Source organism: Pyricularia grisea (assembly GCF_004355905.1).
Source record: "Pyricularia grisea strain NI907 chromosome Unknown Pyricularia_grisea_NI907_Scaffold_2, whole genome shotgun sequence".
NCBI classification, from domain to species: Eukaryota; Fungi; Ascomycota; class Sordariomycetes; order Magnaporthales; family Pyriculariaceae; genus Pyricularia; species Pyricularia grisea.
In genome coordinates this window covers 2,316,148-2,336,758 of record NW_022156717.1, presented here as the reverse complement: position 1 = coordinate 2,336,758, position 20,611 = coordinate 2,316,148, and the positions used below count along the sequence as shown (strand labels likewise).

Here is a 20,611-nt window from a genome sequence, read left to right as displayed (position 1 = left end):
AAGACTGGACCCGATTCCGGACGACTCAAATTGGAAGGCACGATAGGAATTCGCCGTGCTAGTTGGCATGACACCTTAACCGAGAAGGGAAGGAACGTACCATCAGCCCGAGCTCATAGCCGATACTCACCGTCATCATCAGACTGAACCCCAGAGAGGCAGGAACCCACAGTGTGAGAGTATCCCCGATTATCAAGTCGCTGTTTGCAGTTCACGTAGGGAAACAAATCTGGAGTAGTGCGCGCAGATATTGAACGAGCATCCCGGCGTTGGACCGACCAACAACATAACATTCTTATGCGCCCGTTATCAAAAACGAATAGCCTCCTTTCTTTTTATTTTCGTCTCTTTTCGTTTCACGCCTTTGCTCCATCGTTCCCGCTCTTGACCCACTGCGCAAAGTCTTTCCTCTGCTTCCTGATGTTCACAAAGCCCGGCCTCGATTCGAGGAACCGGTACGGGTTTCCCACGTAGTCCTTGTCGCCCTCCTTGTCGCCCTCGCGCTCGATCTTGCCCGCCCACTCGCGCCACTGTATCGGCCGCAGGTGCGGAGTTCCCAGAACCAGCCCCAGGCAGATGATCAGCAGCGCCGTCACCGTCTCGATCGAGATGTCGATGGGGAGGGATGTGGTGGCCGCGGCGGTCGCCGGCGACGCCCGGCCTGCGGTCGGTGACGTCGCAGCAGCTGAGGGAGCGCCGGTCGAGTGCAGGGCTGAGTGCTCATGAGCTGAATAGCAGCTGTTTATGGTGATGTGCTTTTTTTGTCAGTGTCTTCTTCTCTTGGAGTGGACGTGTGTATAGCTTACGCATGTGCCAGTAAAACCAGACCAAAGGTCGTGATAGACTTGGAGATCCAAGTCATTTTTGCTCGAAGTGGGTGAGAAAGTGCGCTGGATATAGATTATTGTTGTTTGCCCTGTTCTGAAATTACAGATGCAAGTATATCACTTGTACAATGGTGTCGCCGTTGGTCTGTGTTGCCAGCGTCGCATCGTCAGGATGGATGCCATTGCCTGGATGGGTTCACTAAGCTCAGGTAAGGTGGGGCCCACCTTAGGAGGAACCGTGTATCACGTGACACTGACAGTCTTGCCAGTGGTACTATGCTCTTACCGGGGTCATCGTTTCTCGTAACTGCATCTCGTGCCTAGAACCGGACGACACTCCTTCATTCTGCTGTCTCTCATACCCATGGGTTTCAATCCCCATTGAAAACTACAAATTTAGCAGCACAAATCAATCTAATCAATAAAAATTTCCCAAGCCCTGTTTCATTATGGTGTGCAAATACATCGATTTTGCCCCTAATTGGCTCATCACATTTCACTTCTGCTGACGCATCCCTCTGAGGACAATGCCATTGTTCAGTCTTGTTTCCGCATATGGATTTAGCCAATACAGAGCTACTTGGGGCAGATGCCCAACCTGGAACAGGAAAGGAACTTACTGCCACACTTGATAACATCGCCATACATGGTCTATATCAAGCTGAAGTATGTGGGTGCCAGCGAATATCGAACTGAAACCATATGTTCATTGCTGCCAAGCGGCACCTTGCGTTACTCTCTGATCTGGAGTGAATACATCTAGTTGGTTTAAATCCTTTTTATTAGAGATGAAAAACTCTCCTGGGTGTGCTTCCTGGCCTATTTTACGACCGTGTTTTTTCGTGAAAACACATATCCTGAAAAAAAAGAAGAAGAAGAAAACGCCTCCATAACCCCCTTAAATGCACCTTAGCACCAGCCAGCTCGAGCTTAAGACGAATCCCTTGATTCGAACCAGCATGAAGAGCAGTGACCCCAAAAGACTCCGGGATTACACGAGACAAAACCGTGGAGAGAACAACTAAACCAACAAAAGAGATACAAAGGAAACCTGGGGTATTCAGAAGATGTTGACTTGTGTACAATGCACCATACAAGTACATGAAAAAAGAGTAACGGGACAAACAGAATACAGGAGCAAGGGAGGCAACTGATGCGTTGGATCATTCAACCTTGGTCACCGCATCGACCTCGCCAATGTTCCAGTCCTGCGGCTCGACTTCGCTAATGTTCCAGCTCTCCTCGAGAGTGCCGTTGTCGACACCCTCCTTCAGTAAAGGATCATCGTCGAGGTAGAAGGCATCGAACGTCGATGGATCTTGGGGGCCCAAATCAAGTCCAGGCATAGTCGACGGCAGGTTGGCATCGGTGACGTGCCTGCTCTCCACGGGAGTAGCAAGGCTGGGATCGATCGAAGGCTGCGAACTGACGACAGGAGCTGACGGAATGACTTGTCGCCCCTGATGCAGCCAATCGGCGTGGCCCTGCTGCTGCTGATGCTGGTTGGTGTACTGGTGGTAGTGATGTGGCTGCTGCTGTTGCATTACCGAGTACCGCGTGAGGCCCTGCTCAAAGCTGTTGGCAGGCGTTGCACTGCTCCGCGGTACAAAGTCATCAACGAACTCGGGTGGCGTCGACCCAGCCCGGTAGCCGCCGTGGCCATGCTGATAGTGGTGGGCTCCGCCGCCCTGAACGAGAAGGCCAAAAGCATCGTTTCCGCCATAGGCACTCGGCATTGGGTGAATGATTTGCCCAGTAGTAGCGGGATACAGGTTGTATGCCGGCAGCGGCTGGTACGGATGACTCGTCGGCAGCATCATATTCCCAATGGCGGGCGACGTGTTCCACTGATCTGGGTCGTGCAAGGGCGTGTATCTGCCGCTGGGGTTGGGGTAATATGAAGAGTCGGGCGTATCGCGGCCGCGGGTCCTAGTGCCACGCGGGACGTACTCGCCATCAAACTCGTCGTCGGAGAGGTCCATCTCGCTCCGCACTTTCTTCATGTAACTACTGCGGGGCTTGGACGGTGTGAATTTGTAATCCGGGTGCGCGCGGTGCAGCTGGTCGCGGTCAATCTTGGCCCACGCGGCGAACTGGTCCCGGACGCTCTCAGGCTCCGAGTCCCAGCTGTCGGCACATACACGCGAAACGACCTGGTGGTTGCTCTCCATGCAGTACTTTTTGCAGACGAGCTGGTACGCCTTGCGGTACAGCATGAAGGCGTTCATCGGCCGCTTGATCTTACCGGCCTTCTTGCCCGTCATGACCTCCGCGTGCCGCGCCTCGGGCCCACGATTGACAAAGGCCTCGATGTCGATGATCTGCTCGTCCATCTCCTCGGCCAGCTGACTGAGCGGCTTGTCAATGCTCTGCTTGGGCTTGGGCACCGCCTCAGACCGCGGCCTCTTCTTCTTAGGCTTAGGCTTCGTCACGCGGCCCTCCTTGGTGGAAGACAGGTTCGCGTCGGGGGATGTGCGCGGCGTGGAGCGGCTGCGGAGGGCCGCAGCCCGAACCATGCGAGGCTCCGGCGTCGGTGGCGATGTCGCAGGAGTGCTGTAGGGGCGGTCCTGTGGTCCGAGACAGTTAGGTTGGTTTCGCAGGTCAAGGTGAGCCAATGGGTTATGGCAACAGCAGGAAATGGAAATGGAAATTCTTACATTGCGGCGGAGTTCATCTGGAGCTGGATACGAGCCCATGTTGGAGTGTGGCGATGCATACTCAAACTGTTGGCCATACCCATCCTGACCTCCCATTGAGGGCAAAACATCGGGAAAAGGCTGAGAGTACTGAGGTGCCGGAGATGCGTATCGTGAAGGGGCCTGAGAATGCATCGTCGGCTCGTGAGGGTACATTTCGTTGTGCTGTACCAATTGCTCAAGACCGAATGTGTCGTGATTTGATGGATTGGGTGAAGTATTGTCCATCTTTTTTTCGGAAGTTGGATGTCTTCAAAGGGGCCAAAAGCCTTCTTTTAACAGATGGTATATTTTGCCCTACCTTGAGGAGTTCGGCGTTGAGCTGTCGTGGGTACGGAGGTCGCCGGGCAGAAGCTCTTTCAGAAAACGAGACACCGGGCTGCGAATGTGTGCGCAGTGCGTGCAGTGTGCCTATTCTGGTGTTGCACAACTTCCCTTTGGGAGTGGATGCCGGAGCGCGGGCCGTTTGATTATAATGCAAGTCTCTTGCAGGACGCAGAAACAAAATGGGCCGGGTGAAAGAAGTGCGTGCCCAATGTTCCAGGCACCACCAACGATCCGCACTTGAAACTGATCTTCGGGGAGAAGAGCTCGTTGAAAGAAGAGACTCGGCTGGTCCTGTTGATCCGAATGTGGTTTTCTTGTTAAATGAAAAGCCTACAGGATGATCAAAACCAAGAAGTGATGGGAAGGGCTGACGGGAGTGAGCTGCCAGAGATCCGGGTCAGGGGCTGAAAGGCTGCTGGGGGTGGGCTTGGATACCCTGTGGTACTATGTGATCAGTCCGGTTCGGATCGGAGGGGGGGCTCGCTGCCGCGGTGTAGGCAGATAGGGCGCGCGCAACACCACTGCCACACAAACCACCAGGGCTGTATGTCAGTCAGATGGAACTGCACACGGAGCTGGGCGAATGTCACTCACCGACAGTTCGCACGGCAAGCTCACTGCTGCAGATGCGCAAGAATGCGGTATCGATGTGGTGTTCGCTGTCGTTGCCTGTCGGTGTCCGCCGGGGATGTGATGCTGTGAGGGTGCTGGAAGGCAGCCCAATGAGGATATCGGGCTCCACTATCTCGATGAGCGGCTGTAGGCACAGCAAGGTGGGAATATGACCTGTCTCCTTTGTTCTGTTCCGTCTGTCTTCTTCTTTCCAGGCAGAGTTCTTCTAATGCAAATGCTGTATGCAACAAAATGTTTTTCTCTCTCTCCTCTCTTGCGCCACTAATTTGTCTGATGGCCTTTTTTTCCTTTGTGGTATCATGTGTTTGAGGGCTAAGTGGCAGTCCAGACACAAGATCAAACGAAGGCCAAGTATTTCAGTGTCTGCACCTGCTGGGGTGTCGGATAGTGGTGTGGGTGACTTCGTTGTTGATGTTGGGAGAGAGGCAATTCACCTTTGTTCCAATTAGGGGATGGCAAAGAGCGGAGAGAGAAAAGAAACAACGACAGGGAAGGAGGCAAAGAAACTGACGCTGTTGCTTAGTTTTTGTATCCTTTCTTTCATCCTTGTCTTGAAGCTTTGCCCCGGATGCGACGCCGGCAAGGACCGGATTCTGCACTGTTTCGGTGTGCCCCAAGCAGATCTCCCATACTGGAGTGATTTGGACGTGATTTTCTCATTTCTTTTTTTTTTTTTTTTTTTTTTTTTAATATCTGGGTGCGGCGATAGATGCGTGTGGTGGAACACGGGTGGGAAAAAAGTCGTTGTCAAAATTGCCGTTTTCGGAATTATTGTTGCCAAGAACAGAACAACCCGGCAGAGAATACAGGATGCAGTCAGTGACAGCCGCAGCTTGTTTCAACATACCACCATCCTTACGAAATCCAGGTAGGAACACGATGGGCTTTCTATTTTCTGCATGTTTGTTGGCTAATGGGGTAGTCCCTAGGGCAAAGGAGCTGAGGGAGGCTACGAGCAAGCTTGAACGAGGGCATGCCATTACACACCGTGGCCAAGATTAGGTCAAGCTTCACGCACCTATCTTAGATTTATGAAAGTCCTCACCAACCAACACTTGTATCGGCTGAGTCCGGTACCGTTTGGGAAAATGGCAATTGGTGTGTAGACGGTCGGTAAGTGTGCTGGTAGACGTGAAGCAGTCGGGTTGCAACAGTGCAGTTCATGCCCTGTCCTCCCTATGCCTGCCGTAGGTATCTCGGTCTTCTTGTCTCCATCCTGTGCGACCAGCAACCCAGGCACTCGCATACATGCCTGAATACCTTACGGGGCATTTTTCTTCAAGTCACTTTTTTTGTTTCTTGCTGAATTGTGAGCAGAAACATCCAGCCCCGGCCTCACGTGGATGGCGGGTGAGATGTTACTGCTTCCGATGAATGGGCTATTGCTTGCATCTAGTCAGCAATTCTGTTTCATTGGTATTTCTGCAAAATTTATTCTTTTCTGAAGATCCAGTGTCGTCGCTGATTGATTACCTCAGGGAGTGGGAAATTTGCTTGGCGAGCAACTATCTGGTTTGGAATGTTGGGGCGTTTGACGAGACCCAGACCGGACCAGCAACCCGGAAATGGCAAGCCGCCCTTGCAAACAAAAAAGTTCCAAGACAGCGGCGGGCGCACCCATCGTCTCCGGCAACATGGTGAAATCAGTCTCATGCTTCTTCCAATCTTGGATAACTCTGCTCGTGATTGCGACATTCCTTTGATGTCCTCGCGAGAGGCGAGAAAAGTGAGGGTCCCCCCAAATGCGGGGGGTGATTGCTTCAATTTCTTTGAACCCCCTTTTTCTCTCTCAAGCCTCATGCTGTCCCAAGCCACAAAAGTTTGATGCATCCAGCATGTATTCCTACTGTTTTCTTCTTATTCTATTTCCCCCCCCTGTTTGTTGCTCGTCATCTTTGCCTGTACTTAACCATGCCGCTTCTGGTTGGAGGATAGTCACGAGCCGGGTTTTGGGTGGCGATCCGTTCATGTGTTTTCCGCTGCCAATAACCGATCAGCCAGCCATACCAAGTTTTCTAGCCCTCTTTGGAAATAAAAAAAAAAAATTGACGAAGGTGAGAAGAAAGGCTGCCCCGTCTTGAGTCTAGTTCATATCTTTCTTTGGGCTTTGCAATTCCTAGCTTCTGCAACGTACCCCAGTTGAGTGGTCTTGATCGTCGACGGGGAGGTGTTCGTCGGATTTGCGGTTGAGGTTCATCCTCTCCTCTTTTTTCCCCCTTCATTCCCCTTCCCGTGTCTTGGGGCCCGTTCGTTGTAGACAACCGTCAACACGTTTGAATCAGGTGTGTGTTACAACCTTGGTGGGTGCGTCCCGGTTGGGCGAGAATGCCCGCAAAAGGCAACAGGTGAGGAGCAGAAGAGGGCATGCTCCGCCGTCCGTCGGGTAGCTGCATTGCGCCTGCCTGGGTAAGCTGTTGTCGGTGAGATGAGGTGTGGCTGACCCAAGGTGAGTGAATGTCAGATCAGCTCTCAAATCACTTTGAATGCCGAATTAATTTCCTTGCTGGCTGTTGATTGCTCTCAACTATCACTTCTAGGCGTCGAATAGTGGTACCAGCAAGGCAATAATGACACTGCCCGCTCAGCTCCCGTCCAGTCATTTCCCGGACGATATCATTGCTACCTGACAGAATTCTGGATCTCATTGGGCTTTTGTACCTTTCCCTCTTCCTCAAAGAACCCATTGATCATACTTCTTTTCGTTCTACCTTTGACAAGTCCAAGTGTTTGTGCGTTATCGCGCTCATTTATTCCCGTCAAAGGCAGACACATTTGTCTACATAATTTCCTTAGGACTGAATTCTTTCCTCTTTCGATGACTGCAACGACAAAAGAATATGCCTACCTATTTTGTCTATCAAAAATGGCCGCTAACCACATGACCCCAACACCAAAGGCCCATGCGAAAGCCAGCTGCCCGTTTGTCTACAACTGGATCGGAACAGCTACTTTTCCGCATTGCCCTGTTCTATATCATAGTCTGTTGATTTCAACACTGTCGAGTCTTTCTATAAAAATATGCTGCATCGGCCAAAAGTAATGTCTCGGGCCCATCCCCCAACCCACCGTTCCCTCCTCCCCAGAGAATAGCCGGCCTGGCAAACGCCACTAGGGTGCACAAAACAAAATAAACGTGGTCCGTCTCCACTGTACTTGTTCAGCCCTGGAGTAATTACTACGTTATGTGGCGCTCGGAGCAATACATCCTTTTCGGCAGGGTCCGAATCAAACAGTCACTGCGGTCAAAGTCGAGGCCCGCCAGCATGGTACAATCAACTACACCCTGCGGAATCCCGCATGGATCTTGTCGAGACCTAGGTACGTAATAAAACAGAAACAAACACTCTAATCACTGTGTATAAATTTCACTCACGAAAATGGCTCGAGTTTAACTAAAGGTATTCTCTTGTCAATGTCAACGTCAAGTTTTCCCCTGGTCTAAACGTCCGCCCTCTTCAACGGGCAGCTAGCTTCTATATGTTTGACATTCTTCCTCCATCAAAGCTGCCGTTGTCTCAAATCCTAAGAGACCTCTTTTTCAGTATCTTCAAAGCATCACAAAGGTTGGGTGATCCCAGACAATGTTATGCATAGCGCAATATCTCGACTGAAAACAATGAAAGAAAAGAAGAAAAAGAAAAAATAGTAGTAGTAACACCTCTCCCACCCAGTTTGAGTCTATATGTAATTAAAACACAACTTGGTGCTTTACTAATATCTCAAAAACTCCATGCCCCAAAATGCAATCCGAAAAGGAAAAAAAAAAAAAAAACCTCTAAAAGATGAAATAAAGCCTAGTCTATCAAACGACCAGAAATGGAATGACACCTAGTAATTGAGGCTTCCCCAATGCCGAGGCTTCTAGACCTTCAAGGAATCCCACTGTTGAAACTCGATGCCGGTGTTGACGGCTTTACTGGAGGGGTTGGATCCTGCGGGCGTGGTGATGGTGACAGAGCCTCTATAGGCGGAAAAACAGGTGGTGTCGGACTTGAGCTTGGGTGAATACCATTCATGTTCGTCGGTGGGAAAGACGGTGAGTGCTTTGTGGGTGACACGCCTGCGCTTGAGGGCGGTAACGGCGATGGCTTCTGTACTGATCTATTCTCCGAGAAGCCGGGTTTGAATTGCGGCGTAGTCAATGGTCCCGGCAACGTGTTCGCATTTGGAGATTGTGCTTTGGACTGAAGTGACTGTCGCGAGGTGTCAAAACTGGCCTTTGTTGGGGACTGGGGCCTCATGGCGGCCGCAGACTCTGCCCTGGGTTGTGCTGGTGCCAGGACAGGTGTGGTGGAGGGGTGGACCCGGCCATTGGTCTTCTGTCCATTCGTGTCGCCGCCGACATTCGTGGGGCTGGACTGCTCAAAGACGGTATCGTATGCCCGGGCTTTTGTAGGGGACTGGCTGGGCGGCGATAGTTCCGGGTGGGGGGACGAAAACGGATTGTGCACGCCATCAGACTTGGGCCTTTGTAACGCACGAGTCTCGGTAGACTGCAGTGCAGTGGCCGCTGACTTTATGGGTATGGTGAAGTTTTGATGCTCCTGCGGGGGCGGTAGAACTGGAGAGCTGGCCGAGGTGAAAGACAAGTCACCAACCCTCGGTGTCTTGACGGCACTCGCTGGTGGATCGGCAGCCTTTGTGCCAAGCTCAATGGTGTTTTCACTAGCAGTGCCGTTGAGAACTATCGACTGCTTTGCGTCCTGAGATGATTCGGAGTTTTGTGTAGTAGGAGCTGCCTTGACAGTCGCAGGAGAAGAGCTGGCAGATCCAAGCTTGATCTTTATGACTGTGCCTCTAGGACGGAGACGCTCGTTCTCCTCTTGACGCTTTTTGCAGGGCTCACAGATGAAGTGGAAATCCTCCCGCTCTGCCTCGTCCTGGTCGATGCCAAGACACTTGCTGTGCTGCCAGACATTGCATCTTTCGCATGCCACGCTATGTTCGCCATCATCAACTTGGCCATGCAACCCGCAGACACAGTCGAACACCCACTCTTCCTCTTCGTCATCGAGCTCCTCAAGAGCTCGCTTGGCCCTTTGGATCTCAGCCTCTCGGCGCCTTTCTGACATTCGCCCAGGGGCGGATCCAACACTTTTGCTATCCTCTGAAAGGACCGAGAGCTCTCGCTCGTGCTGTAAACGGCGCGCCTCTCGCTCCCTGAGGCGCTTCTCCCTTGACATTAACCTCGAGTTTCGTTCCTTTTCAATTTTGCACAGATTCTCCTGTTCCTTCCGGGCAGCAGCCTCCTGCTCAAGTTGCTTGAGCTTTTCGGCTTGTGTTTGTTCGTCGATACGGTTCTTCTCAGCCTTGTGAGCCAGGCGACTGGAACGCTTGGCGTTCGCCATCTTTTCCAAATTAAGAAGCTCCCGTTCTCGCTCTCGGATCTTTTTCTGCCGCTTTTCTTCCTCGCGCTCCAATATGGGGACCAGGTGGTCCTGGACTTGCTTTCTAAGTATCTTCTCGTTCGGGTCCTTGGTCTTCTTGAACCTTTCAAGAAATTGGTTGACATCGTCCAGCGAGACGGTGATACATTCCCACTTTGCCCCGCCAAGACCGTCATCTTCAAGTTGTTCTAATTCTTTGGAATCCTGATCGTCCTGTGCATCTTCGTTGCCATCTTCGTCATGATCGACTGTGGAGTCCGCAGTCCCAGATACGCGCCGCCGCTTGGCAGCCCTAGCAGCGGCACGCGCCTTCTTGGAGTTCTTCTTCGGCTTCGGCGTAGGTGGTTTCGGCGGCGGTGCATCAGTCAACCTGTAAAGTCGGTTATCGTCGAGAAGAAAGTAGGTACGGTCATCCTCATCCCAGCCAATGGGTTCAATCCTCTTCTCGTATGTCAGCCAGTATTCTAGAGACGACGCACCAGTCAACATTTGACTTACCCAAGCTGTATGGTCATGATCGGCATCTTTGATCTCGCTCATGCGCTCACGTAGCTTATCGGATTGGCGCAGCATGAGTTGGGTCATTTGATGAAGTACTCGGATCTAATAGGATATATGCTGTCAGCTAGCATGTCTTTCATGGCCATGCCGATTGGGAATCTTACCTTCTTGAAGACGTCAAAATCGGTAAATCTGAGCGCAACTTCATCATTCCCGAATGGGTTCTCGATCTCTGGGGCTTTTGAAGTGAACTGCCTCCTGCTATACTCATCGAACAACTCAAGTCTATATTGGCGCAATCTGTTAGCGTGCGGATTTTGGTCTCGTCGATTGAGTGCGCGGACACATACGTTAGGCCTCTATGGGAAGAGAGAAACTTGAGGATGCCCAGTCCGATTTCTTGAAGCGCGGTCGAGTGGGGTTTAAGACATTCTGCCTCCAGTTCCTTGGGTGATCAGGTAGCCGTTAGCATAGTAACATCAGGTCCAGATACGTAAACCAAACCTTACATCCATATCCGGAGGTTCGATCTTCACTGCAGGCCCAAAGATGGCTAGGAACTGCACGACATTGGCGAGTTGCCACATGTTCCTGATGCGCTGTAGTAAGGAAGGCTCCTTGGGAGCCGGGACGTCTTCACTATCAACCTCCTGAAAGGAGCGCTTCCTTGAAGAAACCATCGCGGCGGCCTGCTCGAGGAGCCGAGCAGCAATCGATAATCCAATCTATCAAGAGTAATGATTGTGCAGTTGTTGACTGAAACTTCGGGGCGACGGTGCCTGAGGATGTATTCAGGTCAATACCTAGGCAAGGGTCGGTTTGATGGTTAGAGATCGCGTCATTACTCGTCTCGAGGGGCAAGCCAGTTGTCAAAATGAGCAACCAAAGTGCATCCAAGCACCAAGTTGCAATAGTTAAAGGTCAATATTCAGATAAGAATGGCAGAAAAGCACCTGGCGTTGACTGTGGGTAGGAGATGCAAGGTGGACCAAACTTCCTGAAGTTAGGCACAAGCTGAGCCAAAGATGACGATGATTTCACTTTCTCCTGCGGACGACGCGGTTTCGTCGGTCGCGACTTGACAGGGTGGTAATCGTGTGGGAAGCCCTCCACTTTGCGCGATGTTATGTAAGCGAGATTATCTTCACGTGACTACGGGTGGAGTGTGCAACGGCACTTGTCTTATCTGAATGGCACGCGTCTTTCGGATGCTACCTCCAATGGTCTGGTACCTTACCTTAATGTCAGGACCCACCAAGCGTGCATCGGCTGGTTTCAGGGACCAAGGGGGACTGGCCAAGCTTAACTGGCGGCCTCACAGACGACACCTTGCAGCAGATACATTAGGCTGTGAGTGTATAGCATATCCACGAAGTAGTTTGATCTACGACTGCCAGAGATACATTGCAGTAAAATCAGCATCGTTTTTCTTTTTATATTGAGATCAATTTTAGCTCAAAAACTGTTTGCAACGAGTGCCAGTGTATGTATTTTCACCTCATCACAATTCAATTTCTCTAACGTTGGCTTGCATGGTACATATAGCTCTTATGTAACGTAAGGCTGGCGCAGCATACCATAGAAAGCTAAACGTACAAGTACCATGCATCTTCCCGTGGCTAGCATGCCTGTCACAGTCCCATTTGATAATTGATGTCGTCTTGGCCCCCACCAAGCCCACTTGCTGACGCGTTGTTGGGCTGACACTTGTAAAAGCAATATCTCGTTGCAGAATTGTGATCGGTATTGTCGGAAAGCAAAGTCAATTGGGAAGATGAATTGAGCAGAGAGTACAGGAGACAAATAGGCGTTGATATGACAGCCAAACTTGAAACGTATAAGGCTAAAATGATTGGCAAGAATCGCTTTACTTAATGTGCAGAATGTACCCAGGAACACCTTAAATCATTCTACCTTCGATGTCAGCACTTGTAGGTGTGGCAGGTCGGTGACAAGTAGTAGGTGTACATTCAAGGCGGAGGTAGATTTCAAGAACAGTGCGACCAACAGACGTGGGGTGGGTACGTGTCTTGGAAGGGGGCTGAGTAAGTTTGGAGGAGGTACCTGGACAGAATTCCTCCGTTGCTCGTAATTGACGACTCGGAAACTTGCAGAACCACTTGGCGATTGACGAAGAAACAAACAATTGAGAGGTTCAATACATTGACGAAACATCGCGACGAGGATATACCAACGACAGTAGTACTGTTTGTACAAAACGTGGCGGTCCCGCTCACAATCAGCCTGGACCGTGCTGGACCCTAAAACCGTTTAGCATCTTTACCTACCTAAGATAAGCACAGCACCTGCATATCCAGATTGGCGGTCCCAATCCTCCTCGTTCGTCGCTTCGCGGGCGATCTGAACTTCCCGTCCGTTCCCGTCTGGGCCATTCTAGACACTTTCTTGGGTTTATTGGGATCTTTGCTGGACAATGATTCCCAGTGGATAATAAACACGACGTCGAATTTGCGACTGCGCCGAGCGCATTGCGCACTAGATTGACTTTCTCCTCTGCCCGCACGGAGACCTCCTCGCGTACAAACATTTCATCGAAGCTTTTTTTTTTTTTTTTTTTGCTAGCGTGTCGACGCCATGGCAGATCCCTCGAAATATCCGCAACAACCACCTTACCCTAATGTTTCCGATTACTCGCAAGAGCCCCAGGGTTCGTCAAATGGTCAAGATGATGGCCAACAACAGCGCGGGCGGCAAACGAGCCAAGCGGCACCATCGGGACTGGCCCCTTCGACGTATTGGGAGAATTCGGCACAAGGATCGCGGAGCAATGAGGGTACTGGTGAAGATTTCGTCGACGACCCCATGGCACTTCAGTTTGCTCTCCCACCAGACATCAACCCACGACGCCCCTCATCAGCTCAGCAGTACGCGAATTCGATCTACGAGCCTTCACAACCATATTATAATGAGCGGCCACAACTCCACATACATACCGACTCTATAGACTCGGACAGAGCGCCGCTAGCCACCAATGCGCAACCTATATCCGGAAACCTCGCCCCGGGACATGATGGGTTGAATAGGGACAGTTTCCAGACTGTACGCGACATGGATACCAGCAGGGACAACAGGACGCTGGGGGCAGATCTTGAGCATAGCCAGAGGAACCGAAGCTTCGGCAATTCGTTGATGCCGGACGATGGCGGCTTCAGGCGGTCTCGCACAAACTCGACTGCGTCAGGAGCCTTGTCGCGAACTGCATCCATGGTGAGGGCCATGTCTCAGCGTGTTGTCAACATCAGTGGTGAAAATGAGGTGCTCGAGCAGCAGGCTCGACGTCGCTCTCGGTCACCTAGCGCAGAAAGGGGGCATTTTGCAGATGCTCCGATCCAAATCGACACTTCTTACCCGTCTCAGATGTACCCGACCCAGGAGAAGCATCCGGCGAGCCCTAACATCAATGATGCGCCTCCTCCACCGACATTTCAGCAGTTTCGACGGCCTCAGCCCATGATGAACCCCCTCAAGGGCAAGTCACTTGGCATATTTGGGCCTGAGAATCCCATCCGGAAGTCGTTGTGCAACATACTCGTCCTGCCCTGGACTGAGCCTTTAATTCTTCTGTTAATTGTGGCCCAGGCGGTTCTACTGGCAGTTGAGGCGGCTCCTACTATTGAAGAAGGCGGTCCTCAACGTGGCGACCGCTTTGGATCAGCGATTGACTGGGCCATTCTGGGCCTGTTCATTGTTTTCACCCTAGAAGTCATCGCCAGGATCATCGTATCTGGCTTCATTCTCAACGCAGCCGAGTACAGCACCATTGACCGGAACCGTGGGATCAAAGTAGCCGTTTCTGACAAGTATAAACAAATATTTCAGCCAACCAGGCAAAAGTCGATCAGACGTCCGGCCCAGGCGGAACACTATGGTCCATCAACTTTTGCGCGCTCCATCACCATCATGCAAGGCCAGGCGGTGCCCGAGACTATCGAAGAGCAACAGCGGATGCAGCTGGCACGGAGAGCCTTTTTGCGTCACGGCTTCAACCGTCTGGATTTTATAGCTGTTGTGGCTTTCTGGATCTCCTTCGGCCTAAGTGTTGCTGGTCTGGAGAAGTCGCTGCATCTCTGGGTCTTCAAGATGCTGAGTTCACTGCGAATCGTTCGATTGCTGGCTATCACTAAGGGAAATGCTATCATTCTGCGCAGTTTGAAGAAGTCGGCACCGCTTCTGGTTCGAGTCTCGTTTCTCATCGGCTTCTTCTGGCTTCTCTTTGCCATTATTGGCGTGCAAAGCTTCAAGGGGAGTTTGAAGCGCTCTTGCTTCTGGGTAAATCCAGAACAAACGAACAACATATCTGCTGGATTCCAAAACGACGATGCTCAGTGTGGTGGCTGGCTGGACAGTTCGGGCACAATGAAGGCCTGGATTCGACTCCCACCCAATGAAACCGGCGAGTCCGGGCAATTGTTGAGCAAGCCGCTGTTCGATTTCAAAGGCGAAGGCAGCCCGAAGGGCTTCATTTGTCCACGCGGCTCTGTTTGTCTTGAGCAGGATAACCCACACAACGGCACGGTGAACTTCGACAACATTCTCAACTCTCTGGAGCTTGTGTTTGTCGTCATGAGTGCCAACACATGGTCCGACTTGATGTATCAAATGACAAACACTGACTACCTTGCGGCCGCCCTGTACTTCGCCGCCGCCATCGTTATCATGATGTTGTGGATGACCAACTTGTTGATCGCAGTCATCACGTCTTCCTTCCAGGTCATCAGAGAAGAAAGCAAAGCAAGTGCGTTTACGGCCGATGAGGACGCCTACCTTGTGAACGAACCTGATGGGTTTCCGAAGCGGGTTTCCGGGCTCCAGAAGATTTACAACAAAACATGGAGGATCTGGCCCATCATTATCGCCTTCGATCTTATCGCCATGGCCTGGCGCAGTGTTCGAAGCAGTCCAGAACGTATTCGGTTCATTCAAACCACCGAGCTGGTCGTTACCATTTTGCTCGTGTTCGAAATAATATACCGCTTTGCGGCGGATTGGAGGGAATTTCACCGGAGGCCAAGAAACTTGGTCGACCTCTTCTTGGCTGTAGCCACTGCTGTGATTCAAATTCCAATTATCCGGAACTCAGGGGAGACGTATGAATGGCTCACGGTTTTTCAGATTTTGAGAGTTTACCGTGTGGTCTTGGCCATCCCCGTGACCAACAAGCTGATCCGCTTGGTATTGGGTGGTAACGCGTCAGGTCTCGGTAACCTGCTCGTTTTCGTCTTCCTGATGACATTTTTAATGTCCATCTTTGCTGCCCAGCTCTTCCGCGGTGAACTTCCCAAAGAGGACGATGACGGCGAGGAGTACTTGGTCAACTTTGCCTCCATATACAACTCTTTTCTGGGCATGTATCAGGTCCTGACTAGCGAGGATTGGACCAACATGCTCTACGCCATCACGGGCGCCACCACGCAGTGGGGCACCGCTTGGATTGCCGGCATCTTTTTTATTGGCTGGTTCATCCTGTCATACTTCATTCTGATCAACATGTTCATTGCTGTCATCCAGGAGAATTTCGATATCAGCGAAGATCAGAAGCGTCTGGAACAAGTAAAGGCTTTTCTGCAGCGCAAAGAGCTAGGTTCCTCCAGCAGCCTTACGTTCTCCAGACTTTTCACCCTCGGCAAGCAGCCAAAGAAGGATCCGCTGGACTATGGCCCTGCCATGATGGAAATGCTTCTTAAGGAAGCCGTTGTCAAGGACTTCCTCGACGATCCGAATATTGATCCTCTGCAGAGAGCACCCACGCTCAAGGATAACAACCTCGCCGACGGCCCCATAATCAGTGGCGGCAAACTCTCGCAGCTTTGGCAAAAGACTGTTGCCAAAGTGACGAGCAGAGATCCCAATCCGTTCTACTCTTTCACGCGATTCACTGGCACCAACGAGACTGTTGACCCGCGCAAAATGGCTCGCGATGCAGTTCAAGCCACTGCTGCCCGACGCAAGGCTCAGAGAGAGTATCTAGCCCGTCACCCAACATATAACAACTCCATGTGGATCTTCAAGCCTAGCAACCCGATAAGGAGGCTTTGCCAAAGAGTAGTTGGCCCAGGCCGAGGAAATGAACGCTTTGATGGAGTTGAACCAAATATATATGCCTGGTACATCTTCTCTGCGTTCATCTATGCCAGCATCCTCGCCATGGTCGTCATCGCTTGCGTTACTACTCCGTTGTACCAAAAAGAGTATCGCGATCGAAAAGATTTCAAGTTATCAAACTGGTTTGTCTGGACCGACATGGCGTTCGCTGCCATCTTCACTACCGAGGCACTCATCAAAGTCATCGCCGACGGTTTCTTCTTTACTCCCAACGCCTACTTCAGAAGCTCGTGGGGCCTGATCGACGCTGTTGTACTGGCCACATTATGGATCAGTGTCATCACTGTGCTCAAGAACGAAGGTAGCATCTCGAGGGCTGTTGGTGCTTTCAAGGCTCTCAGGGCCCTTCGTCTCCTGAACGTAAGCGACACGGCGAGGAACACTTTTCATTCGCTCATCATTGTACAGGGATGGAAGATTCTCAGTGCTGCATTCGTTTCGCTATCACTGTTGATCCCTTTTGCTCTGTACGGTCTCAATCTGTTCCATGGGCAATTCGAGCAATGCAACGATGGCGATGATATCACCTTCTTGAAGGATTGCTGGGGCGAGTATGAGAACGCGCCAATTCATGACGGGCACCCAATCCTCGCTCCTCGCTCAGTGAACAACCCCCAGTACAGCTTTGATGATTTTGGCTCCTCTTTATTCATTCTTTACCAGATTGTCAGCCAAGAGGGCTGGGTGGATGTCTCCTTCACGGCTCAATCGATCAGCGGCATTGGGAACCAGCCCATCTTTGGAAACCAAAGGGGCAATGGCATGTTCTTTGTCATCTTCAACATACTCTCTACAGTCTTCGTGCTCACTCTGTTCATCTCGGTGTTCATGCGCAATTACACCGAACAGACCGGAGTGGCATATCTCACAGCCGAGCAGCGGTCGTGGTTGGAGCTTCGCAAGCTCCTTCGCCAGGTTTCACCGTCCAAGACGTCTTATGACGAGTCAAGAACGAAGTGGAAGAAGTGGTGCCACAAACGAGCCATCGAAAAGAGGGGCAAGTGGTACCAAGCCGTGACGGTGGTGCTGTGCCTGCATTTGACGCTCCTGGTTACCGTATTCATTGATGAGCCGGATGCGTGGTCCAGGGCGCGGGAGTTTGTCTTCTTGGCCTTCAACCTGGTATATTTGACCAACATTGCCATCAGGATCACTGGTCTAGGCTGGACGCGCTTCCGTCGAAGCTCGTGGGACGTGTTTTCGCTTGTTTCCGTGTCGGGAACCATCGTCACGTCTGTGCTGCACCTCTCTGACTCTGAAAGGGAGGTCTTCACACAATTGCACAAAGTATTCCTTGTGTCTATTCTCCTACTCTTGATCCCTCGCAATGGAGCGCTTGATCAGTTATTCAAGACAGCGGCAGCCAGTCTCACTACCATCGGTAATCTGGTGGCGACTTGGTTCGTGTTTTACATCATGTTTGCCATAGCGCTCACACAATCCTTCAGCCTTACGCGCTTTGGGGCCGAAGAGAACAACAACCAAAACTTCCGTACAGTGCCCAAGGCGTTGATGCTGCTCTTCAGAATGAGTGCTGGTGAGGGTTGGAACACTATTATGGAGGACTATGCCGAGATTGAACCACCTATGTGCGTGGAAAGCAGCAACTTTTTGAACAGCGACTGTGGTAGCAGGTCGTGGGCCCGCTGTCTCTTCATTGCGTGGAACATCATCAGCATGTACATCTTTGTCAACCTGTTTGTCTCGCTTATCTACGAGAGCTTCTCGTATGTGTACCAACGCTCCAGCGGTGTCGACATGGTGGACCGCGATGAGATTCGGCGATTCAAGGAGGCGTGGCGGAGCATAGACCCAGCCGGTACGGGCTTTATCAGCAAGGAGGCCTTCCCTCGGCTGTTGGGTGAGCTCTCGGGCGTTTTTGAGATGCGCATATACGACTCGGAGGACTCGGTTAGCCGTATTCTGGAGGATTGCCAGACCAACGGCGCTGCGACTGGGAGACACGCATCGATGATATCCCAGAGTGCATACTCGGGTATTGACCTTGCCAAACTCAACGAGCGCCTGGCTCGTATCGATGTCGCAAAAGTGCGGGAGCGGCGGCGTCGGTACAATATGTTCTTTGAGGAAGTCATGGTCCTTGCGGATCCCGACAAGGGCATTGCCTTTAGCACGGTTCTTATGATCCTTGCCCATTACAACATCATCAGCGACAGCAAGAGTTTGCGTCTTGAGGAGTTCTTGCGCCGTCGTGCCCGGCTTCAACGTGTTGAGGAGGAGGTTCGTAGAAGAGTCGTGCTTGGATTCTTCGACACCTTGTAAGTTGTTCTGTTGCTGCTACGATTATTATACAGTTTTCGTGCATTTGCTAACTAAGCTTTCAACCGTTCGTTACTCAGGTTCTGGAGCAGGAACTTTAAACGCCACCTAGCATGGAAGCGATCTGGCCGCATGACCGACATTCCCAACCTCGACGTACCCGAGATTTTCGTCGACGATGAAGGCGGCGTCTCACCAAGAACGCGCGTCCACAAGTCCCTGCCTATTCCTGCAACACCCTCATCACCTCGGTCGCCGTTCCCGGCCCACAACCGTGACAGCCCATTCCTCAGCCCGGATCATCTATCAAACCATCAACGGAAATGGTCCGCTGCTAGCGCTGATATGGCATCATACAGCCCAGAGCTGAGCGGGCCGCACCCGCTCAGCTTCCCCCGGGCCGGTCAGGCAACGGGAGGGCACCAGAGAAACAACCCATCAGCCTTCAGCTTTGAGCTACAGCAGCCAAGTAGTAACAGCTCGAGCAGGAGAGGCAGCACTTTGAGCCCGACGCAGGCGCGTGAACTGCTCGACGACTCAGTCTGGGTCGAGAGTATTAGGAGGAGCACGACGGTCAGGCAAAGTGCCTGGGGCAGTAAGTCAGGTGCCCATAGCCCCTCGGGTGCCGGTGGTGGCAACAGCAGAGACGGATACTTTTAACATGTCACTTGAATGGCGGTACATACTTTTATGATTTCACAACTTGTAATCTTTTGAAAACTTACACTTGGCCAGCATATTTTTTATGTTAGATGATAGAAGCGGATCTGCATTTATTTTCTGGTTACTCTTCCTGCCTTATCTTTGCAGCGTTTTCCCCATATACCTAGACCCCCATTGTTCATGGCAAGCATTGCTCGAATAGGCTTAATCGTTCTTCTCTGTTATTTTTCTGCGCTTGGATTGTTGGCATAGTTGAGCAAGGCATGTAAATTTGAGTCATGTGAACATAGATAGTATGATAGAGCCACGCATATGCGCTACGAATTATCAAGAAAACGCAAACAATCGCATTTGCATAGTAATTAACAACCAGGTTCTAATAAAGTGTTGTTGGTGACATCGGCATTGTCCGACAGAGGCTAAGTACAAGGTTTATGTTATATCTCAGACATGATTCATTCACGTAAAGGATCATCACAAAATACACAGCCACATTCTGATGCTATATGACGGCAATTCCGGTGATAATGTACTGAAGCATATTTTTTTCTTGTGTAGTGTTGTCTTGTACAACAAACCCTCCTTTTTTTCGATTGCATGGTGTGACAAAGTTTTATGAAACGTGTGCTGCACAAGGTGAGTATCGTGACAGGAGGTGATAGGGGATAAGACCCGGTCGGGAAAACCAAAAGCCGTCTAAGAGAGAACGCAGGGAGTGAAATGCCATGGGGTTGAATGACCAGGGAGGGGCGGAGGACGGGCAAAGTCCAGGGTTATTTGCAGTCTCGTCGGTCAAACAAAATCCGGCACGACCTGCCGTGCGAAGAAAAGAAAAATTTCTTCTCCTAGTGAAGAATATGCAAGGGATCAAGGGGGCAAGAGGTATGTCACGGGGATTCTTCACAGGCATGGAGAGAGAGAGAGAGAAAAAAACCAGGTGGAAAAGAAAATATCCGTTTGACACTACCTATCCACAATATTTTTTTTCTCGTCTAATACTATATCTCTGCAGGGGGGCCAGTGGAAGGGAGACAAAAAAGAAAGAAAAAGGGTCTGGACCTCGGACGCATGGCACTAGAAATAGACACATTGAAAGAGCTCCATGTTATGTGAATAATTGAGTCTGTGCGTTATTCATGCAATCCAGGGGAGGCCTTCGTTGTTAGGCGCGACT

The 20,611-nt window shown here is 51.1% G+C and overlaps 5 protein-coding genes across 5 annotated transcripts; 2 read left to right on the top strand and 3 right to left on the bottom strand.

Moving 5' to 3' along the window:
* Nucleotides 1–356: 356 nt before the first annotated feature.
* PgNI_03252 (uncharacterized protein) lies at nucleotides 357–981 on the bottom strand (the record flags this gene model as incomplete). Its single annotated transcript, XM_031123307.1, has 2 exons — nucleotides 807–981; nucleotides 357–738 (listed from the first exon to the last, which is right to left on the bottom strand). Exons 1-2 carry the CDS (start codon nucleotides 860–862, stop codon nucleotides 357–359), a joined length of 438 nt encoding a protein of 145 aa, XP_030983581.1. The 5' UTR covers nucleotides 863–981.
* Nucleotides 982–1,990: 1,009 nt separating this feature from the next.
* PgNI_03251 (uncharacterized protein) lies at nucleotides 1,991–3,679 on the bottom strand (the record flags this gene model as incomplete). Its single annotated transcript, XM_031123306.1, has 2 exons — nucleotides 1,991–3,394; nucleotides 3,485–3,679. 2 exons carry the CDS (start codon nucleotides 3,677–3,679, stop codon nucleotides 1,991–1,993), a joined length of 1,599 nt encoding a protein of 532 aa, XP_030983582.1.
* Nucleotides 3,680–7,709: 4,030 nt separating this feature from the next.
* PgNI_03250 (uncharacterized protein) lies at nucleotides 7,710–8,255 on the top strand (the record flags this gene model as incomplete). Its single annotated transcript, XM_031123305.1, has 2 exons — nucleotides 7,710–7,801; nucleotides 7,882–8,255. Coding segments are annotated over 2 exons (288 nt in total), but the record flags the coding sequence as incomplete, so codon positions are not given.
* Nucleotides 8,233–11,395, bottom strand: PgNI_03249 (uncharacterized protein). Its single transcript, XM_031123304.1, has 5 exons — nucleotides 10,881–11,395; nucleotides 10,722–10,816; nucleotides 10,536–10,656; nucleotides 10,369–10,473; nucleotides 8,233–10,314 (listed from the first exon to the last, which is right to left on the bottom strand). Exons 1-5 carry the CDS (start codon nucleotides 11,049–11,051, stop codon nucleotides 8,353–8,355), a joined length of 2,454 nt encoding a protein of 817 aa, XP_030984702.1. The 5' UTR covers nucleotides 11,052–11,395; the 3' UTR covers nucleotides 8,233–8,352.
* Nucleotides 11,396–12,966: 1,571 nt separating this feature from the next.
* On the top strand, nucleotides 12,967–19,786 carry PgNI_03248 (uncharacterized protein; the record flags this gene model as incomplete). Its single annotated transcript, XM_031123303.1, has 2 exons — nucleotides 12,967–18,773; nucleotides 18,855–19,786. 2 exons carry the CDS (start codon nucleotides 12,967–12,969, stop codon nucleotides 19,432–19,434), a joined length of 6,387 nt encoding a protein of 2,128 aa, XP_030984701.1. The 3' UTR covers nucleotides 19,435–19,786.
* Between the last annotated feature and the right edge of the window lie 825 nt (nucleotides 19,787–20,611).

What these genes read in the sequence shown, in the direction of transcription:
- PgNI_03249 (XM_031123304.1), bottom strand. Translation starts at nt 11,051, where the DNA reads ATGGTTTCTTCAAGGAAGCGCTCCTTTCAGGAGGTTGATAGTGAAGAC. An exon ending in TCTTCCCATAGAGGCCTAAC is followed by an intron (nt 10,657 to 10,721) that starts GTATGTGTCCGC and finishes GCGCCAATATAG; the next exon opens with ACTTGAGTTGTTCGATGAGT. An exon ending in ATCATGACCATACAGCTTGG is followed by an intron (nt 10,315 to 10,368) that starts GTAAGTCAAATG and finishes CTGACATACGAG; the next exon opens with AAGAGGATTGAACCCATTGG.